The sequence below is a fragment of the Nerophis lumbriciformis genome, linkage group LG18 (genome assembly GCF_033978685.3).
Source record: "Nerophis lumbriciformis linkage group LG18, RoL_Nlum_v2.1, whole genome shotgun sequence".
NCBI classification, from domain to species: domain Eukaryota; kingdom Metazoa; phylum Chordata; class Actinopteri; order Syngnathiformes; family Syngnathidae; genus Nerophis; species Nerophis lumbriciformis.
The window spans coordinates 45,338,558-45,357,500 of record NC_084565.2 but is presented as its reverse complement, the minus strand read 5'-3'; the positions used below and the strand labels follow the sequence as shown (position 1 = coordinate 45,357,500).

The following is an 18,943-nucleotide window of genomic DNA, read 5'->3' as shown; positions in this document are numbered from 1 at the left end:
TAGCTGTGTGTGTGTGTGTATCTATATTTACTAAAATATTAAACTTTAATAAATATAATAAAAATTAGGAATGTCAAAAGAAAAGATTTTCGAATTATTCAGTTTTTATTTGTAACGATTTTTAATCTATTAAAAGAATGTAATCAAAAATGGATTATTTATTCTTTTTTTAATCTGTTGTGTCCAGCCACTCAGGCAAATCATATTGTTGGTGTCAAACTCATTTGAGCTCAGGGGCGCGTGGAGGAACATCTGTGCACAAAATCATGGCATTAAACGTAAAAAATTAAGATTGTTTTCTTTGTCTTACTTTGGCCAAAAATAGAACAAACACATTGTGAAAATATTACAATACAAATTTAGACAAAACGAGTAAAGTTTAGATCCATGACGGAAAGAAGAAAGTGAATGAATGTTTATAAGTGAATACATTTACATATGCATAAAAATGGGTTTTCTTTTGTATTATTTTTTTAATGAATGAAGTAACGTTTATGACAACCTTTTTCCAAAAGACAATATAGAATGTGAGATATAACAGGATCATGCATACATTTATCATTTGTTTTTAAATAGCTTACAAAAAAGTGGGACCCCAAAAATGTACTGTGGGACCCCATTTTTATGACTTTGAAAATTCCTAGCGCCAACACTGCTGGAGTATTGGTGCGTGCAAAAATAGCAGCAGATGGCTGTGGCCTGTGGGCCGCTTCTAATACTAATGAAATATCATCCCAGGGGCCATAGATCATTCACTCCTGGGCCGGATCTGGCCCACGGGCCTTGACTTTGACATGTAGATGATCATATCTGCTGTACACATTTACTTTAGAATAGAGAAGTGTTGGTTACTTCTTATTTGTATTTGACTTTATTGAATGTGTGGGTAGAATTGTATTAAACAAAACCAGTTTTAAGTAAAATAACATTTATAATGGCTGTTTATCTGCAACCGTAGTTCATCATATTATTATACGTTATTCAAATGTATGGACTTTGAACCGAGAATCCTTTTGAATGAAGAATTGATTCTGAATGGAATCGCTGACCCCAAGAATGGAATCAAAGTCCTCGTAGTAATAATAATTATGTAGCTATTTCACGCAAGGAAAGTTTTGTCTCTTCTTTGCGTCTTTTTTATGGCAAACACTGTGTTTATTGGCAGACGGCATTTTTATGAACAAGTCTAGCTTCCAGTGAGGCCCGTATAAGAAAGACAGATAAAGGAGGCAATGAATCAAAACACTTTGTAAATTATAGACGCTACAACCACTCCAGTGCAGCTCAATATATGCTGAGTTGTAATACACTTTTCCACCACCTGTGGCAGTAATGACCATCTGAAACAAACAGAAGAAGCTTCTTAAGCGCAAAAATTATGACTAAAGTGGTGAAGCTATATTTTTTATTTGCATTTTAATTGTATTGACAGTTTAGTTAAGAAACATTTATTATCAGTCTATTTTATTTGATCACAATATAATTGTATGTAAATGTATTATTTGTCAGTTATGTACGAGTCCCTTCTATTTCTAATCAGCCTGACCTAAGCCTAAAGTTTATGTGTTCAATAAATAATATTCTCTGGGATTAACACATGCTTTCATATCATTGGACAAGGTTGTAAATTGTAAGTAATTTAGATATAAATATTGAATACAATTCAAATCAAGAGTAAAAACTAGTTCAGTGTTAATATTTGAGTGGCCTCTCTGTAGTGGAAAAGTTGGGCCCCAAGGTTAAGAACCCCCTCTGAATACACAGGTAAAAGCCAGTAAATTAGAATATTTTGAAAAACTTGATTTATTTCAGTAATTGCATTCAAAAGGTGTAACTTGTACATTATATTTATTCATTGCACACAGACTGATGCATTCAAATGTTTATTTCATTTAATTTTGATGATTTGAAGTGGCAACAAATGAAAATCCAAAATTCCGTGTGTCACAAAATTAGAATATTACTTAAGGCTAATACAAAAAAGGGATTTTTAGAAATGTTGGCCAACTGAAAAGTATGAAAATGAAAAATATGAGCATGTACAATACTCAATACTTGGTTGGAGCTCCTTTTGCCTCAATTACTGCGTTAATGCGGCGTGGCATGGAGTCGATGAGTTTCTGGCACTGCTCAGGTGTTATGAGAGCCCAGGTTGCTCTGATAGTGGCCTTCAACTCTTCTGCGTTTTTGGGTCTGGCATTCTGCATCTTCCTTTTCACAATACCCCACAGATTTTCTATGGGGCTAAGGTCAGGGGAGTTGGCGGGCCAATTTAGAACAGAAATACCATGGTCCGTAAACCAGGCACGGGTAGATTTTGCGCTGTGTGCAGGCGCCAAGTCCTGTTGGAACTTGAAATCTCCATCTCCATAGAGCAGGTCAGCAGCAGGAAGCATGAAGTGCTCTAAAACTTGCTGGTAGACGGCTGCGTTGACCCTGGATCTCAGGAAACAGAGTGGACCGACACCAGCAGATGACATGGCACCCCAAACCATCACTGATGGTGGAAACTTTACACTAGACTTCAGGCAACGTGGATCCTGTGCCTCTCCTGTCTTCCTCCAGACTCTGGGACCTCGATTTCCAAAGGAAATGCAAAATTTGCATGGTTGGGTGATGGTTTGGGGTGCCATGTCATCTGCTGGTGTCGGTCCACTCTGTTTCCTGAGATCCAGGGTCAACGCAGCCATCTACCAGCAAGTTTTAGAGCACTTCATGCTTCCTGCTGCTGACCTGCTCTATGGAGATGGAGATTTCAAGTTCCAACAGGACTTGGCGCCTGCACACAGCGCAAAATCTACCCATGCCTGGTTTACGGACCATGGTATTTCTGTTCTAAATTGGCCCGCCAACTCCCCTGACCTTAGCCCCATAGAAAATCTGTGGGGTATTGTGAAAAGGAAGATGCAGAATGCCAGACCCAAAAACGCAGAAGAGTTGAAGGCCACTATCAGAGCAACCTGGGCTCTCATAACACCTGAGCAGTGCCAGAAACTCATCCACTCCATGCCACGCCGCATTAACGCAGTAATTGAGGCAAAAGGAGCTCCAACCAAGTATTGAGTATTGTACATGCTCATATTTTTCATTTTCATACTTTTCAGATGGCCAACATTTCTAAAAATCCCTTTTTTGTATTAGCCTTAAGTAATATTCTAATTTTGTGACACACGGAATTTTGGATTTTCATTTGTTGCCACTTCAAATCATCAAAATTAAATGAAATAAACATTTGAATGCATCAGTCTGTGTGCAATGAATAAATATAATGTACAAGTTACACCTTTTGAATGCAATTACTGAAATAAATCAAGTTTTTCTAAATATTCTAATTTACTGGCTTTTACCTGTAACGTCAACATATTGACTTTGTGCAAAGCATTTATTCCAACATGTGTTTACAAGAATAGAAATAAAGAGGGCCCTCGTGCCACACTCTGGACATCTTTGGTTTGAGGTTTAAAGTGCATCTGCACATTCACTCGGAGAGATCAAGTGGATTTGGCCTTGCTTAGTTCATTAGCGTAGCATGCTGATAGCATGGTTAACGTTTCTTGATCTCGATAGGTCCTAACGTTTGACTTTTGTCACAACAGTTTCGTCATCACCAACGGCCACTCGTCCCGAACTGGAAGTCTGCATTTACACATCCAGCTCGGCGACCGAATCCCGCCAACGCTGGAGCGCAATGCGGGTTTGGGCCTGCAGGACGGCGCCACAGAAACTATCACGGCGGACCACCTGCAGCTCAGCGACCCCGACACAGCCGCCTCAAACCTGAGCTTCGTGGTCACTGAGCCGCCCCGCTACGGCCGCCTCATGCTCAGGGGAGTCCCGCTGACACCCCCGCTTAGGTTCACCCAGACGGATGTGGACCAGCGCCACCTGGCTTACTGGCACAGCCGGGGCAGCCGGGCAGAGATGGACAGGTTCTACTTCTTGCCCACTGATGGCAACAATCCAGGTTACCTGGAGTTTGGACAGTTGACAGAGGAGCCTGCAGCATTCATCATTCAGGTGAGTGAATGCCACTAGACCTATATTTAGCTTAATTTATTTGTTCAATAGTCTTTACAAATAAAAATCGATTCAAAACTATAGAACACTGTTGATCTCAAATATGAGTGAGCAGTGACATCTAGTGGCAGCAGTGCACAACTGCACACTTCATTACAGTGAAGGAACATTTCTTACTTGAATACATCCTCCATCCATCCATCCATTTTCTACCGCTTGTCCCTTTCGGGGTCGCGGGGGGTGCTGGAGCCTATCTCAGCTGCATTCAGGCAGAAGGCGGGGTACACCCTGGACAAGTCGCCACCTCATCGCAGGGCCAACACAGATAGACAGACAACATTCACACACTAGGGACCATTTAGTGTTGCCAATCAAACTATCCCCAGGTGCCTCACAACACGAAGGTTCTGGATTCAATCCCGGTCTTGGGATCTTTCTGTGTGGAGTTTGCATGTTCTCCCCGTGACTGCGTGGGTTCTACTCTGGCCTCCTCCCACCTCCAAAGACATGCACCTGGGGATAGGTTGATTGGCAACACTAAATGGTCACTAGTGTGTGAATGTTGTCTGTCTATCTGTGTTGGCCCTGCGATGAGATGACGACTTGTCCAGGGTGTACACCGCCTTCCGCACGAATGCAGCTGAGATAGGCTCCAGCACCCTTGCGACCCCGAACGGGACAAGCGGTGAAAAATGGATGGACGGTAAATTAAGGATAGCCATAAAGTAAGGCCAACACGAAATACACACTACAAGGTCTTACCTCAAGGTTCCAGCAGGAGGGGTTTGGAATCAGCCCTGTGGAGTGAAAAGAAATGTAGTTTACCACACGGAATGTATATTTTTCAAAATCATCCCAAAGACGTATAGCACGGTTTTAAGTATACCCAAACTTAGAAGAGAGACAAATAAATAAGCCAAACTTCACCTGATATAGGTGGAGCAGGTGGACAGGTCGCCTCCGAGTCTGACCACCAGGGGGAGTCCCAGCGAGGTGGCAGAGCTGAGCGACGGGCGATTTGTCATCTTCATCACCTCCAGACATCTACAGGCAGCTGACTCCGACAGTCCGGTGGACGAGCTTCAGTTTTCAGTCATCAGGCCTCCGCATTTCGGCTACCTGGAGAACATTCTCACAGGTAAGATGACGAGTCCGACTTCCTGTCATGTGTCAATCAAAACGTACCAGGGTCCCGGCGCTTCCTTGCTGGTGGAGTTGTTCAAAGAAAAAGTGAACGTGGTTAATATCTCAGAGTCCTGCTCTCCATCTTGCAGGAGCTTACATCAAAGGTCGCTTTACGCAGCGAGATGTGGAGCATCGCTCAGTGGTTTTTGTCCTTCCCCCTGACATGGAGGTGACAGCCGACAGCTTCCAGTTCCGCCTCAGTGACCCGGCCGGCAACTCAGCCCTGCCTGAAACGTCAGTTTGGGGTCAAATATGGGAATTGGACAGCAACTGATTCAGAAAGCCGGGTGTCATTTAACTAAGTCTCTCCTGTAGACTGGAGCTGTCCTGGTCCCGAGTCCAGCTATCAGCTACCTGCTACCGGACCTGTGAGACTGCAGGAACGCTACAGGTCCAGATCGAACGCAGTGGAAAGAGCAGCGAGCCAGCTTATGTGGCTATACAGGTCAGGACAGCGCCAAAAAAGAAAGATTTGGGTGTTCCCTATTGAAAGTGACACTCTGCATCCTCACAGGTGGAGGACGGGACTGCCAAACTAGGCCAGGATTTCACACACAGTACAGCCGGACTCATCCAGTTTGATCCAGGTTGAAAAACTGCACTTTGTTGGAAAGACGTCACTGTTTGATATGCATATACATTCACCTCTCAGGTGAATCTGAAACAATAAAAGAGCATCTGTCTGGGGACAAGGTCAAATAAGTCTTTTGGGAAGGTGCATGCAGAGCCTTGTTACCATAACAAGCTAACACGCTTCCCTCTAGGAGTCAACATCAAAACTTGGAACATTTACTTGAAAGACGACAGACTGGAGGAGAACCACGAGACCTTCACGGTCACTCTGAAGAATCCAAAAAATTCGGTTCTAGGACAAAGAAACTCAGCCAGCGTGGAGATCATCGATCCGAGAGGAGGTGATAGAGCATCCATCATGTTTGATCTGAACGTTTCCATGCTCAAAATGCTCCCACTTGCGATCAGGAAAGTGTGATCCTGGCGATCTGAGCAAGGAAGAAGAAGACAAGGCCACGCTCCACCCCACCATTGATGCTCCTCCCCCACCTACGGAAGATGAGCCTGTCACTGATATCGAGGTGGAACTTCTGTGGGAGAACCAGCCTCACCCTCCCCGTGGTGATGTTCCAAACCGCCATCACTATCCAGAGGACCAGGCAGTCCCTGGCAACATACCCTCTGTTGGCCGGCAGCCAACAGTCACTGGTAATGCTGGGAATACTGGACTTAAGGTGAGAAGTTATTTAAGCTCCTCTTAGAACACATTAGGACAAACATCTTACCTGTGTTGGCACTCAGGTGCGTCTGTCAGCAGGACCTGGACCTGAGCAGAAAGTCTGGACGGTAAGATTGAAAAGATAACAGAACCAGAATTAAAATCTATGCTTAAACTGACCCTCTTTCATCAGTTCCACAGTCTGACTCCTCTGCGGCTGGAGGAGGTGGCACCAGGGGGTGCTGTACAGGGCAGCTCGCACCACACCCACGTCCGGCAGCAGGGGCGCCTTGAAAACATCCCTCAGTTGGATCATGCAGGAACCAGGCAGAAGGCAGAGCTGCGCCAGCGCAAAGTACCTTTCTGGCATTATGAGGACACACATGTCACCTTGTCTCTGAGGGGTTTTTTTACTTCTTCAGGCGGGACGGTCGCTTAGAAGCTGGTGTGAAGATGGTTGGACTCACCACAAGGGGCGCTGTTACCTCGCCAGCTTATCTGTCAGCAGCTGGGCTAGTGCCGAGCACACATGTTCTCTCCTGTACGCTTTGCTTTTTTTTTTGTTTACAATTCAAGAACTCAAGTTCAAATCACTAAATCCACACCTTTCACAGGTTTAACAGCAGCCTGGCGAGTGTTCGGTCCAGGCGGGATATGCCATGGCTATGGAAGTTTGGCGGGAAGAAGCCATTTTGGATCAGTGAGTCTCGACCTGACGACCTCATGAGAAGTCAAACCTAAAGTTGTACCTTTTAATTTGTACTTTTTTCTTGCTGCTCCTCAGGTCTACCTGGAGGTATGAGTGAGGGAAAGTGGACATCGCCACCAACAGCAAACAAGCCTGATATTGTATCAGAGTGTGTGCTGGTTCAACAGGCCTCACGTTGGACCTCAACACACTGCAGTGCTGAAACTCAACACGCATTTATCTGCTCCTCGCCAGCAAATACGCACTAAATATTGTGGTTTTTAGATTAAATCATGTTTCTTCTTTCATTTATCAAACTTTGAAGGATGTGTACTAAAAGTCACAAATGCAATAAACAACTGCTTCATCCTCTCTTACAGTCGTCTGGCTTTCCTCCCTTAATCAACTACAAATTGTGCATTCCAGAAAATTTGCAAGACTTTTAAGGTGGGACCTAATTGGGTCCATGTAGGATACATTTTCAGGAATATAACAGAGTCTGGAGTTCAGTAAAAAAAAGAAGAAAAGTGTGACAATCCTTTGGAAAAATCAATGTCACCTTTATTTGTTAAACAGTATATTTGTGCCTAAGGAAGACATAAGACAGAAAGTAAATATTTACAGACCTAGTTTTCATACTGAATATCATACGCCAGCGGCCCATTGATAGCAAATCCCAGATAAAAAGATATCTTCTCTGTGCTGCAACCGCTTCTTTTTCCGCTCCGGCGAGCAGGGTGCACAGGAATCTTCAGTCTACCGTAGGTGGCGAAGACTTCTCCCTGCTCAATAGTACCGCCAACTCGGACCAGGCGGCTGATAATTTCTTTCTCCTTAAAGATGTCTCCGTTCCACCAGTGTTGTGCCAAAGAGTCACGTGGCATCTTGGTAAGGAAATTCTTATCCAGACTGGGTTTTGACACGAGTCTCTTTAGTCCATTCTCTCTTCCCAAGTACAGGTGAGCAATTGTGCTTCTCTTGTAGAACAATTTAGACATGTGCTTGCGGGACGATGAGCGGATGGCATTGATGTATGTTCGGATTTCTGAGTTTTCCTCTGACAGTGTGGGCCAGAACATGAGCAGGGCCAGGTAGTACGGGTCTGGACAGGTGTGATGGTATCCAACAGCCTGCAGAGCCTCCAGAAGCAGATCACACAGCTTCTGGTAGCTCTTCACATGGTTAGACTTTGGATTGAGAAGGTAAAGAACCACATTTGCCAAAATGTAATTAATTTTCACTTCAATGTTTTGTTTTTGTTTGACTGTCTGTTGCAAAAAAACGTAACAATTCACAATTTTCTCCATTTCTTCAGCAGACCTGTCCAAGTATTGAAGAATTCCAGAGAAGGTGTCCGCTTGGGTCTTCTCCAGATACTTTTTGCGTTCTTCAATTAACAATTTAAGGTTCAGTTTGGGATTGTCGTCTTTCACTTTTTTCAGTTCCTCTGGCTCCGTACAGAAAAGATCCACATACTTTTTAAAGTGGTCACACACTGTCTTGTGGTTGACTGTGTCAAACTCTGAGTTTCCTTTGGTGTAGGTGAAGTAACAGTTGAGGAAGTCAAACTTCTTTTTTACTTCAGGTTTCAGGTGGACCAGGAACTGCTCGTGATCCTTGATGATCTCTGCATATCTGTCATTGACCTGGTTATCGTCTTTGTGAACGCTACTTATCGGAATGGAGTTGTTCAGGAAACTCTGCAAGTACTTCTTCTTCATTGGGTCACGTTCTTCGAAAAAAGGAAGCTTAGCCAATATCTCAAAGACAAGAAAAGACATTTCAAGTACTCCCACATGGCCAAAAATATTGTATGATTTTCGGGGGAAGTCACCTGACTCGTCATCGGGCTTCTCCACTTGAAAATTATCATTTCTGTCTGATTGCTCTTGGGCGCGTTGAAAAGCTCTAATTCCATTGATGGCTAAGCAAATATTGGTGTCCAAGTCCTCTGGATTGTGAGACATTTCTTGTTTTTCTTTGTCCATATTTGATCTCAGGTTACTTTTGTACACTTGTCCAATCGTGTCTACTATGTACGGGTTTTCCGCAATGGTCTTGGCTTTCTCGGCCCACTTCAACGCCTCAGGGAAGTCTCGCTCATTGATGTACAGATACCGTGCCAGGGCCTGTGGAATAGACGCCCTTTGACTATACCTGGAGGAGGCTTTTACAAATATCTCCTGCACAGTTTTCCCGCCCTGCTGCTGGTGGATTTTGTCTATCAGGGGAGAAAATGGCTCTCTCTCATCACCGACCTTTTTGCGTCTTCTAATCAACATTCTTTCAATGGACACCATTAGTCTGTCCTTGACCACGCCTTTGCTGAAAAACAGATCATAATGAAGCATCTGCAAGGTGATATCACTGGCCATCAAGTAGTAGCCCCCCTCCAACTCTTCCAAGCAGGCGTCTGCTATGGTATGATGGAGGATACGAAGCGTTTTGTAGCCTCCGCACTCTTCCACTCTGTCAACAATGAGGACGTTTGAGTAGATCTTCATTGAGTCCAACACACAGTCCTCCGGGTGGCGTGCCATTTTCACCCCAAAAAAGTCTTCACAAAGCGACAATGCGATTCCCGATTCCGGGACGTATGTGTTCAGCAAGGCCAAAAAGGCGAAGAGTTTGGCGTCGTCTGTATCGATGGCAAAGTTTTTCAGCGTATTGCGGGCTAGATCTTTGATGTACTTTTGGTCAAAATTGCTCTTCATGATCATGAAGGTGTAAAAGTTTTCTGGCTTTTCATGGGTTTCTTGGAGTTCTTCAAGTTTCTTTTCAAATTCTTCCTTCTCCTGCGCCGACAGAGAAGCGGTGATGTACTGGCATTGTGTGGAGTTTTCACGCTTGTACTGTTCTTTTGGGCTGTGCGAGCGGACACAGTTCAGGATGACAACTTTGCAGTTAAGTGAGTGGTCCACGTTCACATTGGTCGAGTCCTCCACTGCGTTGCGGATGCAGTTAACAAGGTCGTGAAGACTGTCTGTCTCCTTTAGATCGTCCATCAAAAGCAAGACAGGAGACGGTGTTCCACTTTCCAGCTTCATGAGATGTACAATCTGATCGGCTACTTCCTCCTTAGGAAGCGGGGTGTCTTTCAGCACCGCACATCGAAAGTCATTGCGAAGGTCCCACAAGATGTGCATGGCTAATGTGCTAGCGCCACAGCCTGGATGGTGGAAGAAATTCAGCAGCACGCAAGCGTTTCTGCTGTACTTGTGCTGAGAGCGAATCATGTCCTTAATATTTTGGTACTTGTCTCGCTTGACAAATATCTTCTTACTATCCTTGTCACAGAAGTAAAAGTTCCACCATTTCACTTTGCCTCCTCGGTAGAATTCCTCCTCCTCTTGCATTCGAAATTTTAGAAACTTTGGACCGTTTTCGTCTTCAAAAACATTTTCACACTGGTTCAGACACAAAATGTCCAAAGCAGTCAATAAGTCTTCGTCTTTCTGCTTCAGGACAACGGAGCTGGAGTCGGACGATGGTAGCAACTTTGCAGGCGACTGTCTAAACGGTCCCAGTCCCATCACTGTCCCGTTGACCTGGCTGAGAGTCAGCTCATAGACTGAGAACGGGTCAATGTCAATATGAAACTTTTCAATAATGAGCTCCTTCCATTTGGCGTAGGCACTGGCTGACTCACAAAGAGTGATGATGCTTTGCTCCTCTGTGTGTTTTAGGAAAGATCTGTAGGTCTCAAAAAAAGGGTCGTTGTCCGTGTCCACAGGGGAGAGTAGAAGGAAAACTATGAGACCTCTTCCATGACAAAGAAGTTGGTTGCAAATAAATGCAACCAACTGCTCGACATCTTTGCAAGACTTCTTCAACCACGTCGTGTAGTCCAGCTCCTTGTTGGCATCACTTTCGAAGTCGTGTCTGCCGTTGCAAAAGACCCAGCTAGTCTGATCGTAGAGGTTGAGGCTGCTCACCACAGTTGTTATTGGGCCCTGATACTGAGATGGGGAGTGCAGATTGGCAACTCGTGTCTCTTTGTAGGTGTGACACAGTCCGTGAGGTCTATTGGAGTTTGGGTCAAAGTCCAAGACGCACAACCGTTGGAGTTTGGTTAGAAACTGGAGGTGCTGCACTTGTTCCAGACTGCTCTTGTTTGCCACCACCACAAATCTCTCATAGCTCTCCAGGGAGTTCCCACCACACGTCAGCAGATTTTTCAGTTTGTCTCCCTGGTTGAATTCTCTCTTTAACTCCGACTCTTCCGAGCAGCATGTCAGCTGACCTAACTGAACTGAAAACAACGTGCAAACATTAAAAACAGGAAGAGTTTTTTCATTTACAAAGATTGTTTGACAACTTACCCATGATATTTTCCAGTCTGCTAGCAAGATCGTATTGACTGATTTCGACCAGAACATCTCGTGTTACTGTTAAAGCCTGGTCACCGTGGTGGTCGCTCAGTAACTTGGCGGTGTCCAACGTGTCCTTGTCCTCTAGTTTGCCCCAAGGAATCCGTACATTTTTTTCATTTTTTTTGTCTGGCAAAAAGTACTGAAATTTTTTCAAGTCAGCTTTTGCAAGTTCCTCCAAGATGTTCTGAATAATTGATCTGTGGTGGACCACCTGCTGGACTGGGTCCTGTTAAGACAAAGAAGCGTCAAGAGGAAAATCTACATACGTAAGTCCTACTTTTTCCTTTTTATGCTTTTGTTATGTCAGCAAAAAATGTATGCGTGATGACAAAGAGGAAACATGCGACAATAACCGCAGAACAGGAAATAACATAAACAACATTGTAAAATAGTCTGTACAGTCTAACAGTTGTACAACATCGTTAAGTGTCAACAATAGGATTCAGGGAATAATGGTTTTATGATGGGCACAATCAGACTCTGGAACAGATTATTTCTACTCTCTTATTTTCTCAGCAAATCAGTGGTTGACAAGTCCTTTGATCAAAGACAACGTTACCTTGACTTTAGACAGCTTACTCTGTGAGTTCGGTCTGGGATCTGAAATGTTCTGTATTGCACTTTGGATCACTTTTTTAGAGTCAGCTTTCTTGTGTGTTTTAGCCACGACCACTTTCTGTTGGTTTGAGATCATGTTGGGCTCCATTTGGTCTTTGAGCTCGCTCAGTTTTTTCAGAATATGCACAGCTGGGCCGGTTTTGATGCCGATGTCCTTGAAGTCCTTCTTCCCAAAGCAAAGCAAGCAATCTCCGGAGACGTCTTCCTGCAGGAGCTGCTCTGCAAATGTGTTGTTGTTCTTCACCAACCACTGGTACACCTCCTCCTTGGTCCACTGCTCAACAAAGCAGGGCATTCGGGACTCCGATCCCGAACATTTTTCTTCTTTCTTCTTCAACCTTTCCAAGTACCTGGCAATTTTGACTGCAGGGCCATGTTTTATTCCCATCTCCAATATTTCTTTTTTCTCAAAGGTCAGTAGGAATTCTCCACACACATCTTCTTTTTCAAACTTGTCTGCGAAAGTTGGATCAACTTGCACCTCAGAGGTCAGCCAGCGGGCGACATCCTTTGTGGTCCACTTTTCTACCTGAGCAGGTAGCTCACACTGGGACCCGCTCATTGTGGAAACGCCTGGAAGCAAACACACAAGATTCGGTTTGGATGGAATAGATAACATATGGCCGTGGCAACCCCTGACAGGGAAAAGCCAAACGTTATGGTTAGGGCAGGGGTGCTCACACTTTTTCTGCAGGCGAGCTACTTTTCAATTGATCAAGTCGTGGGGATCTACCTCATTCATATATATCATTTATATTTACTTATTTATGAAATATATGTTTTTGTTAACAAGTTAAAGGTGTTTAATGATAATTCACGCATGTTTAACACATATAGTTAATATTGTTAATACATTAAAGGTGTTTAATGATAATACAAGTATGTTTAATACATATAGTTAATATTGTTAACAAGTTAAAGGTGTTTAAAGATAATGCAAGCATGTTTAACACATATAGTTAATATTGTTAACAAGTTAAAGGTGTTTAAAGATAAAACAAGCATGTTTAACACATATAGTTAATATTGTTAACAACTTAAAGGTGGTTAAAGATAATACAAGCATGTTTAACACATATAGTTAATATTGTTAATAAGTTAAAGATGTTTAATGATAATACAAGCATGTTTAACACATATAGTTAATATTGTTAACAAGTTAAAGGTGTTTAAAGATAATACAAGCACGTTTAACACATATAGATTCCTTTCTTTCATGAAGACAAGAATATAAGTTGGTGTATTACCTGATTGTGATGACTTGCATTGATTGGAATCAGACAGTGGTGCTGATAACGTCCGCATTTTCGAATGGAGGAGAAAAAAAGTCCTCCTTTCTGTCCAATACCACATGAAAGTGGTTGGTTTTTGGCATCTTATTTGTCCAGCTTCCGTACTCCTTTGTATACACTTTACAAGAAATACATTGTCGGCAAACTCCGTAGCTTGCTAGCTTGTGCACGCCAGCTTTCTGAGACTCTTATTTTAGTAGCGCAGGCAGGATGAAGCAGAGCTTTTATTGTGCAACTGTGCAGTCGGTCTTTGGAGTTTTGACGACAGGTACGGCGCCAGAGTCTGTTGAAATAAAGTGTTTCTCGCCTTCCAGTCGGTAATTTTAATGAGCTGGCAGCAGCCAGCGTCATCTCAGAAGACCCTCGGGTGCCGTGAATGTCAATCAAGTGACGAAAGTGACGTCATAGTGAAGATTTATGATCGCTCATTTTTAGGACTATTTTTTTAATGCCTGGCTGGTGATCGACTGACACACCCTCCGAGATCGACCGGTAGATCGCGATCGACGTAATGAGCACCCCTGGGTTAGGGTGTTATTGTAATTGTACGGACGTTCGAAATAAAACTATCTCGCATCACGTTTTCACTTCATTACAAAATGTCCAAAAAAGAGTAGGAAGAAGCTGGGCTATAAATAGATATATAGAAATTAAATATTAATTACATTAAAAAAACAAAAGTTGTCAAGTATAAATAGTTAAATAAGTTATCATTCCCAATATGAGATAAAATAAAGTATTTCTTTTTTCAAAAAGTTCAATATGTTTATCAGGATTCTTCTTCTTTATACTTTGTAAACACTTTGAGTTTGAACTGTTTCTTAATCATATTAATGGAATAATAAATCATAATAAAACTTTGTTTGACTTCTTTGCTTAATCCATTTTATAATTTACTTCCACACACTGATATGCTAAATGTCTTAAATGTTGTACGTACATACAAATGTTTTAAGTTCTCAACCTTTTTGACCTTCGGGCCCTACTTTTCCCACTACATATACACAAATATTGACAATGAATTAGTAATCTTACTCTTGATTTTAATTGTAATCTAACCTAATTATAGTCTACAATCTCATCAAATGCTATGAAAGCATGCTAATCCCAAATATTAATATTTATTGAACACATAAACCTTAAGCTTAGGTCAGGCTGATTAGAAAAATAAGTACTAACCAGATATACTGCATAAGAAGGGACTCAAATAACTGACAAAAATGACATGTACATACTGTACAATTATGTTGTGTTAAGATAGATCAATTATTAATAAACACGTTTCTTAACTTAACTTTAAAAAAAATGTAAGTGCAAATGAAAATACAGCTTCACCACTTCAGTCATAATTTTGGAGCTTGAGAATCCTTTCTATGATTTTGGCTTCAGGCTTCTTCCGTTTGTTTGAGATCGTCATTACTGATACAGGTGGTGAAAAAGTGCATTCCAACTGAGTCCCACTGCGGCTCGTAAGGACCACAGCTGAAAAAAACTATATCTTTTGGTGGCACTTGCTGCCAGAGGTGTGGACTCGAGTCACATGACTGGGACTCGAGTCAGACTCGAGTCATGAATTTGATGACTTTAGACTCGACTTGACAAAATATAAAAAGACTTGCAACTCGACTTAGACTTTAACATCAATGACTTGTGACTTCACTTGGACTTGAGCCTTTTGAATTGACATGACTTGACATGACTTGCTACTTTCCCCAAAACCCAAAGATGAAAAAGTTATTCGGGAGCGCTCCGTATTTTTCATTGTGTACTTGTCTATCAGCGTTGCGTGTGTCAGCTGGTGTGCTCTCAGTACAACAGCCAATCAAATTACATCTACTTTGTTTTCATCACACAGCATTCATCCAATCAAATTGCAGGACAACCAACGAAGAAGACATGTCCAAACCACACGCCAGTGAACAAAAAATGATACCTAAAATAATTTTGTTTGGGTATAAAAATTACGAGGTGGTCAACACAAAACGGTTTGCAGTATGCAACACATGCGGTTCCAAAATGACTGATGGAGAGGCAACAACTTCCAACTTCGTCCGGCATTTGAAGTTGCACAAAGAAGGGTAAGTTTTGAATGTAAGATAACGTTTATTGGCTAAGTAACGTGACTTTTATTTGCTGTGTAGTTAAATCAGTGAGGCTGTAAACTCACTGCTAACGTTATAACGTTATTGCAAACACGGGAATCTGTTGCAGTTCACTACCTTATTCATACTTTTTGTTCAGTGATTTTTTTTTAAGCAGGGTTACGTTAGTCAATATATCACACGTAACGTTAGACGGCGGTCAGCAGCACCGCGTATTTTAGCCACCTAAAAAAAGACAAAAATAGTCAAATAAAGGTCATTTAAAATGTATACTATATTATGAATATGTGTACTGTTTTAGCTAGCTTTCTGACATACTTTTGGTTGTTTACCTCAGTGGTCCCCAACCACCGGGCCGCGGCCCGGTACTGGTCCGTGGATCGATTGGTATCGGGCCGCACAAGAAAAAAAAAATGTTTTTTCTCTTTTTTTAATTAAATCAACATAAAAAACACAAGATACACTTACAAGTAGTGCACCAACCCAAAACAACTCTCTCCCCCCTTTTGTTCTGGGCATTGAACATGAAGACTCTTCCTTCACTGTTCCGAGTGGCCATGAGAGTCTTGGCAGTGCCTGCCTCCAGTGCTCCAGTGGAGCGAGTTTTCAGCCATGGTGGCATCATACTACGCCCCCATCGTGCACAAATGACTGACAGACTCTTGGCTAATTTGGTCTTTTGCAAATGCAATGCAGCATAGGGCCCTGACATATAAAAAGTACAACTTTTTTGTTATGTTCACGTGTATGTCATGTTTTTTCAATGTTAACACTTTTGTACAAATAAGTACATTTGCACTTTATTTTTCAATGTGTTTGTTCTGTAAAGGAATGAGTTAATGTTTAAAATGACTGGTTAATAGTGCTATTATAAAGTGCAATGTCAGCACACTTTTCTTTCCTGCAATTTAAAATGCACTTGTTTTAATAAATAAATACAGTGTTTGAAAAGCATACACAATCTGTGTTAATATATTAGTCTGTGGTTAAAAGGACTTGAAAGGACTCGAAACTCAAAATGCAGGACTTAGGACTTGACTTGAGACTTTCCAGTCTTGACTTTGGACTTGACTCGGGGCTTGCCTGTCTTGACTCGGGACTTGACTCGGACTTGAGGGCAAAGACTTGAGACTTACTTGTGACTTGCAAAACAATGACTTGGTCCCACCTCTGCTTGCTGCCCAACAGTGGGACACAGCCCTATGGTTCAGGAACACTGTTTTAAGTAACATTTTTTAAGGTCATATTTCTCCTCTTTCGTTGAGAAGAATTGTTGTGCATTCTTGGGTAAGATGTTACATCATTTTAGCATTTTGCAAATGCACCAAACAATAGAATTTCGGTATTTTTGATTCAATAAATAATTTGAATGTTCCCCATAGCAAACATTATGAATTATGTCTTTTGTAACACAGTTAGTGAATGAAGCATACTTTTTGTAGTCATTTCCCCACAGTTCTACACAGTAACTCACATATGGTGACACTAGCAACAGTGGACAACAACAACTCTAGATTTGAAGTATTCAAATAGTTGTGCTTCCCTTAAATAATTGGGAAGTATAAAAGCGCTCATAAAGCCACAAGAAAAAGTGTAAACATCGTCCTGCCAAATACTGTGAACAAGTTTGTATGTTTAACAGGAAGTCCATATTTTTGTCTAACATGCAAGCACAACTTACCAACTTTCTTCTAAAATATTATCTGACGCATTGTAGGATGTACAGCTTGAGGTTTTATTTTCTTTACCTCATGTAGTCGTCAGGACTCCCCTGCTTGACGATCACTTTCGTTTCCCACTAAGTTCCTGCAACACAGGGGCAAGGAAGGAGGGGTATGGTCTTGCCAAAGAGGGGCGTGACTCAGAACTGAGTGTTATATTACTGGCTCATGTTTGCTCTCCATACTGCCGAGAAAGAAAACAGGGCCCAGAGTGAAGTCCACTCCATGTTTGATACGAGGCATGTTTCACTTGCACGGTCCGAGCAGATTGGTTGAATGCTGGTCCTCACTTTGTATACCAAGGCCAGTGCACTACCTTCCTTCCCTGAAAATGTCCTCTCAAAGACAGATGTGTGCACATTTACATTTACTCTACAGCATGGCGTTTCAGGAGACACACTCAGTAATCATAAAGAATTCAAGTTCAATGCAAAGTCAATCGACCGAGCTGGTTTATGGATGCCATCTTGGCCTGCTCACAGCCCACATGCTAACAATTGTTCCTCCATCACATGACTCATTCTTCAAGGCCAAACACATTTTTGGCATCAAATTTAATGTGAACAATAGAAAATCACTTACCTTTGCTTGATTAAATGAGGCCATGAATAAAGTAGGGAAGTTTTCCTCTATAAATGTCCATCCATCCATCCATCTTCTTCCGCTTATCCGAGGTCGGGTCGCGGGGGCAGCAGCTTAAGCAGGGAAGCCCAGACTTCCCTCTCCCCAGCCACTTCGTCCAGCTCCTCCCGGGGGATCCCGAGGCGTTCCCAGGCCAGCCGGGAGACATAGTCTTCCCAACGTGTCCTGGGTCTTCCTCGTGGCCTCCTACCGGTCGGACATGCCCTAAACACCTCCTTAGGGAGGCGTTCGGGTGGCATCCTGACCAGATGCCCGAACCACCTCATCTGGCTCCTCTCGATGTGGAGGAGCAGCGGCTTTACTTTGAGCTCCCCCCGAATGACAGAGCTTCTCACCCTATCTCTAAGGGAGAGACCCGCCACCCGGCGGAGGAAACTCATTTCGGCCGCTTGTACCCGTGATCTTGTCCTTTCGGTCATAACCCAAAGCTCATGACCATAGGTGAGGATGGGAACGTAGATCGACCGGTAAATTGAGAGCTTTGCCTTCCGGCTCAGCTCCTTCTTCACCACAACGGATCGATACAGCGTCCGCATTACTGAAGACGCCGCACCGATCCGCCTGTCGATCTCACGATCCACTCTTCCCTCACTCGTGAACAAGACTCCGAGGTACTTGAACTCCTCCACTTGGGGCAAGATCTCCTCCCCAACCCGGAGATGGCACTCCACCCTTTTCCGGGCGAGAACCATGGACTCGGACTTGGAGGTGCTGATTCTCATCCCAGTCGCTTCACACTCAGCTGCGAACCGATCCAGTGAGAGCTGAAGATCCTGGCCAGATGAAGCCATCAGGACCACATCATCTGCAAAAAGCAGAGACCTAATCCTGCAGCCACCAAACCGGATCCCCTCAACGCCTTGACTGCGCCTAGAAATTCTGTCCATAAAAGTTATGAACAGAATCGGTGACAAAGGGCAGCCTTGGCGGAGTCCAACCCTCACCGGAAACGTGTCCGACTTACTGCCGGCAATGCGAACCAAGCTCTGACACTGATCATACAGGGAGCGGACCGCCACAATCAGACAGTCCGAAACCCCATACTCTCTGAGCACTCCCCACAGGACTTCCCGA

At 43.1% G+C, this 18,943-nt stretch overlaps 2 protein-coding genes across 4 annotated transcripts in view; one reads left to right on the top strand and one right to left on the bottom strand.

Moving 5' to 3' along the window:
* The window catches only part of frem1b (Fras1 related extracellular matrix 1b), a 35,075-nt gene extending 27,580 nt beyond the window's left edge, over positions 1-7,495 (top strand). Inside the window, exons 25-36 of the mRNA XM_061978482.1 lie at positions 3,597-4,017; positions 4,954-5,155; positions 5,292-5,436; positions 5,518-5,647; positions 5,717-5,789; positions 5,967-6,116; positions 6,184-6,449; positions 6,517-6,561; positions 6,627-6,788; positions 6,856-6,974; positions 7,048-7,133; positions 7,218-7,495. Coding sequence (XP_061834466.1) covers positions 3,597-4,017; positions 4,954-5,155; positions 5,292-5,436; positions 5,518-5,647; positions 5,717-5,789; positions 5,967-6,116; positions 6,184-6,449; positions 6,517-6,561; positions 6,627-6,788; positions 6,856-6,974; positions 7,048-7,133; positions 7,218-7,390 — 1,972 coding nt within the window. The 3' untranslated portion in view covers positions 7,391-7,495. The remainder of the gene's footprint in view (positions 1-3,596; positions 4,018-4,953; positions 5,156-5,291; positions 5,437-5,517; positions 5,648-5,716; positions 5,790-5,966; positions 6,117-6,183; positions 6,450-6,516; positions 6,562-6,626; positions 6,789-6,855; positions 6,975-7,047; positions 7,134-7,217) is intronic.
* A 165-nt stretch (positions 7,496-7,660) lies between these two features.
* Positions 7,661-17,313, bottom strand: LOC133618028 (sterile alpha motif domain-containing protein 9). 3 transcript variants are annotated; one of them, XM_061978490.1, is made up of 4 exons: positions 17,255-17,313; positions 12,054-12,685; positions 11,444-11,720; positions 7,661-11,373 (listed from the first exon to the last, which is right to left on the bottom strand). In XM_061978490.1, exons 2-4 carry the CDS (start codon positions 12,672-12,674, stop codon positions 7,748-7,750), a joined length of 4,524 nt encoding a protein of 1,507 aa, XP_061834474.1. In that variant the 5' UTR covers positions 12,675-12,685; positions 17,255-17,313; the 3' UTR covers positions 7,661-7,747. The 3 variants fall into 3 exon arrangements, with proteins under 3 accessions (XP_061834474.1, XP_061834475.1, XP_061834476.1); XM_061978491.1 differs by having other exon boundaries at positions 17,188-17,294; XM_061978492.1 differs by lacking the exon at positions 17,255-17,313 and adding an exon at positions 16,643-16,652.
* Positions 17,314-18,943: the final 1,630 nt, after the last annotated feature.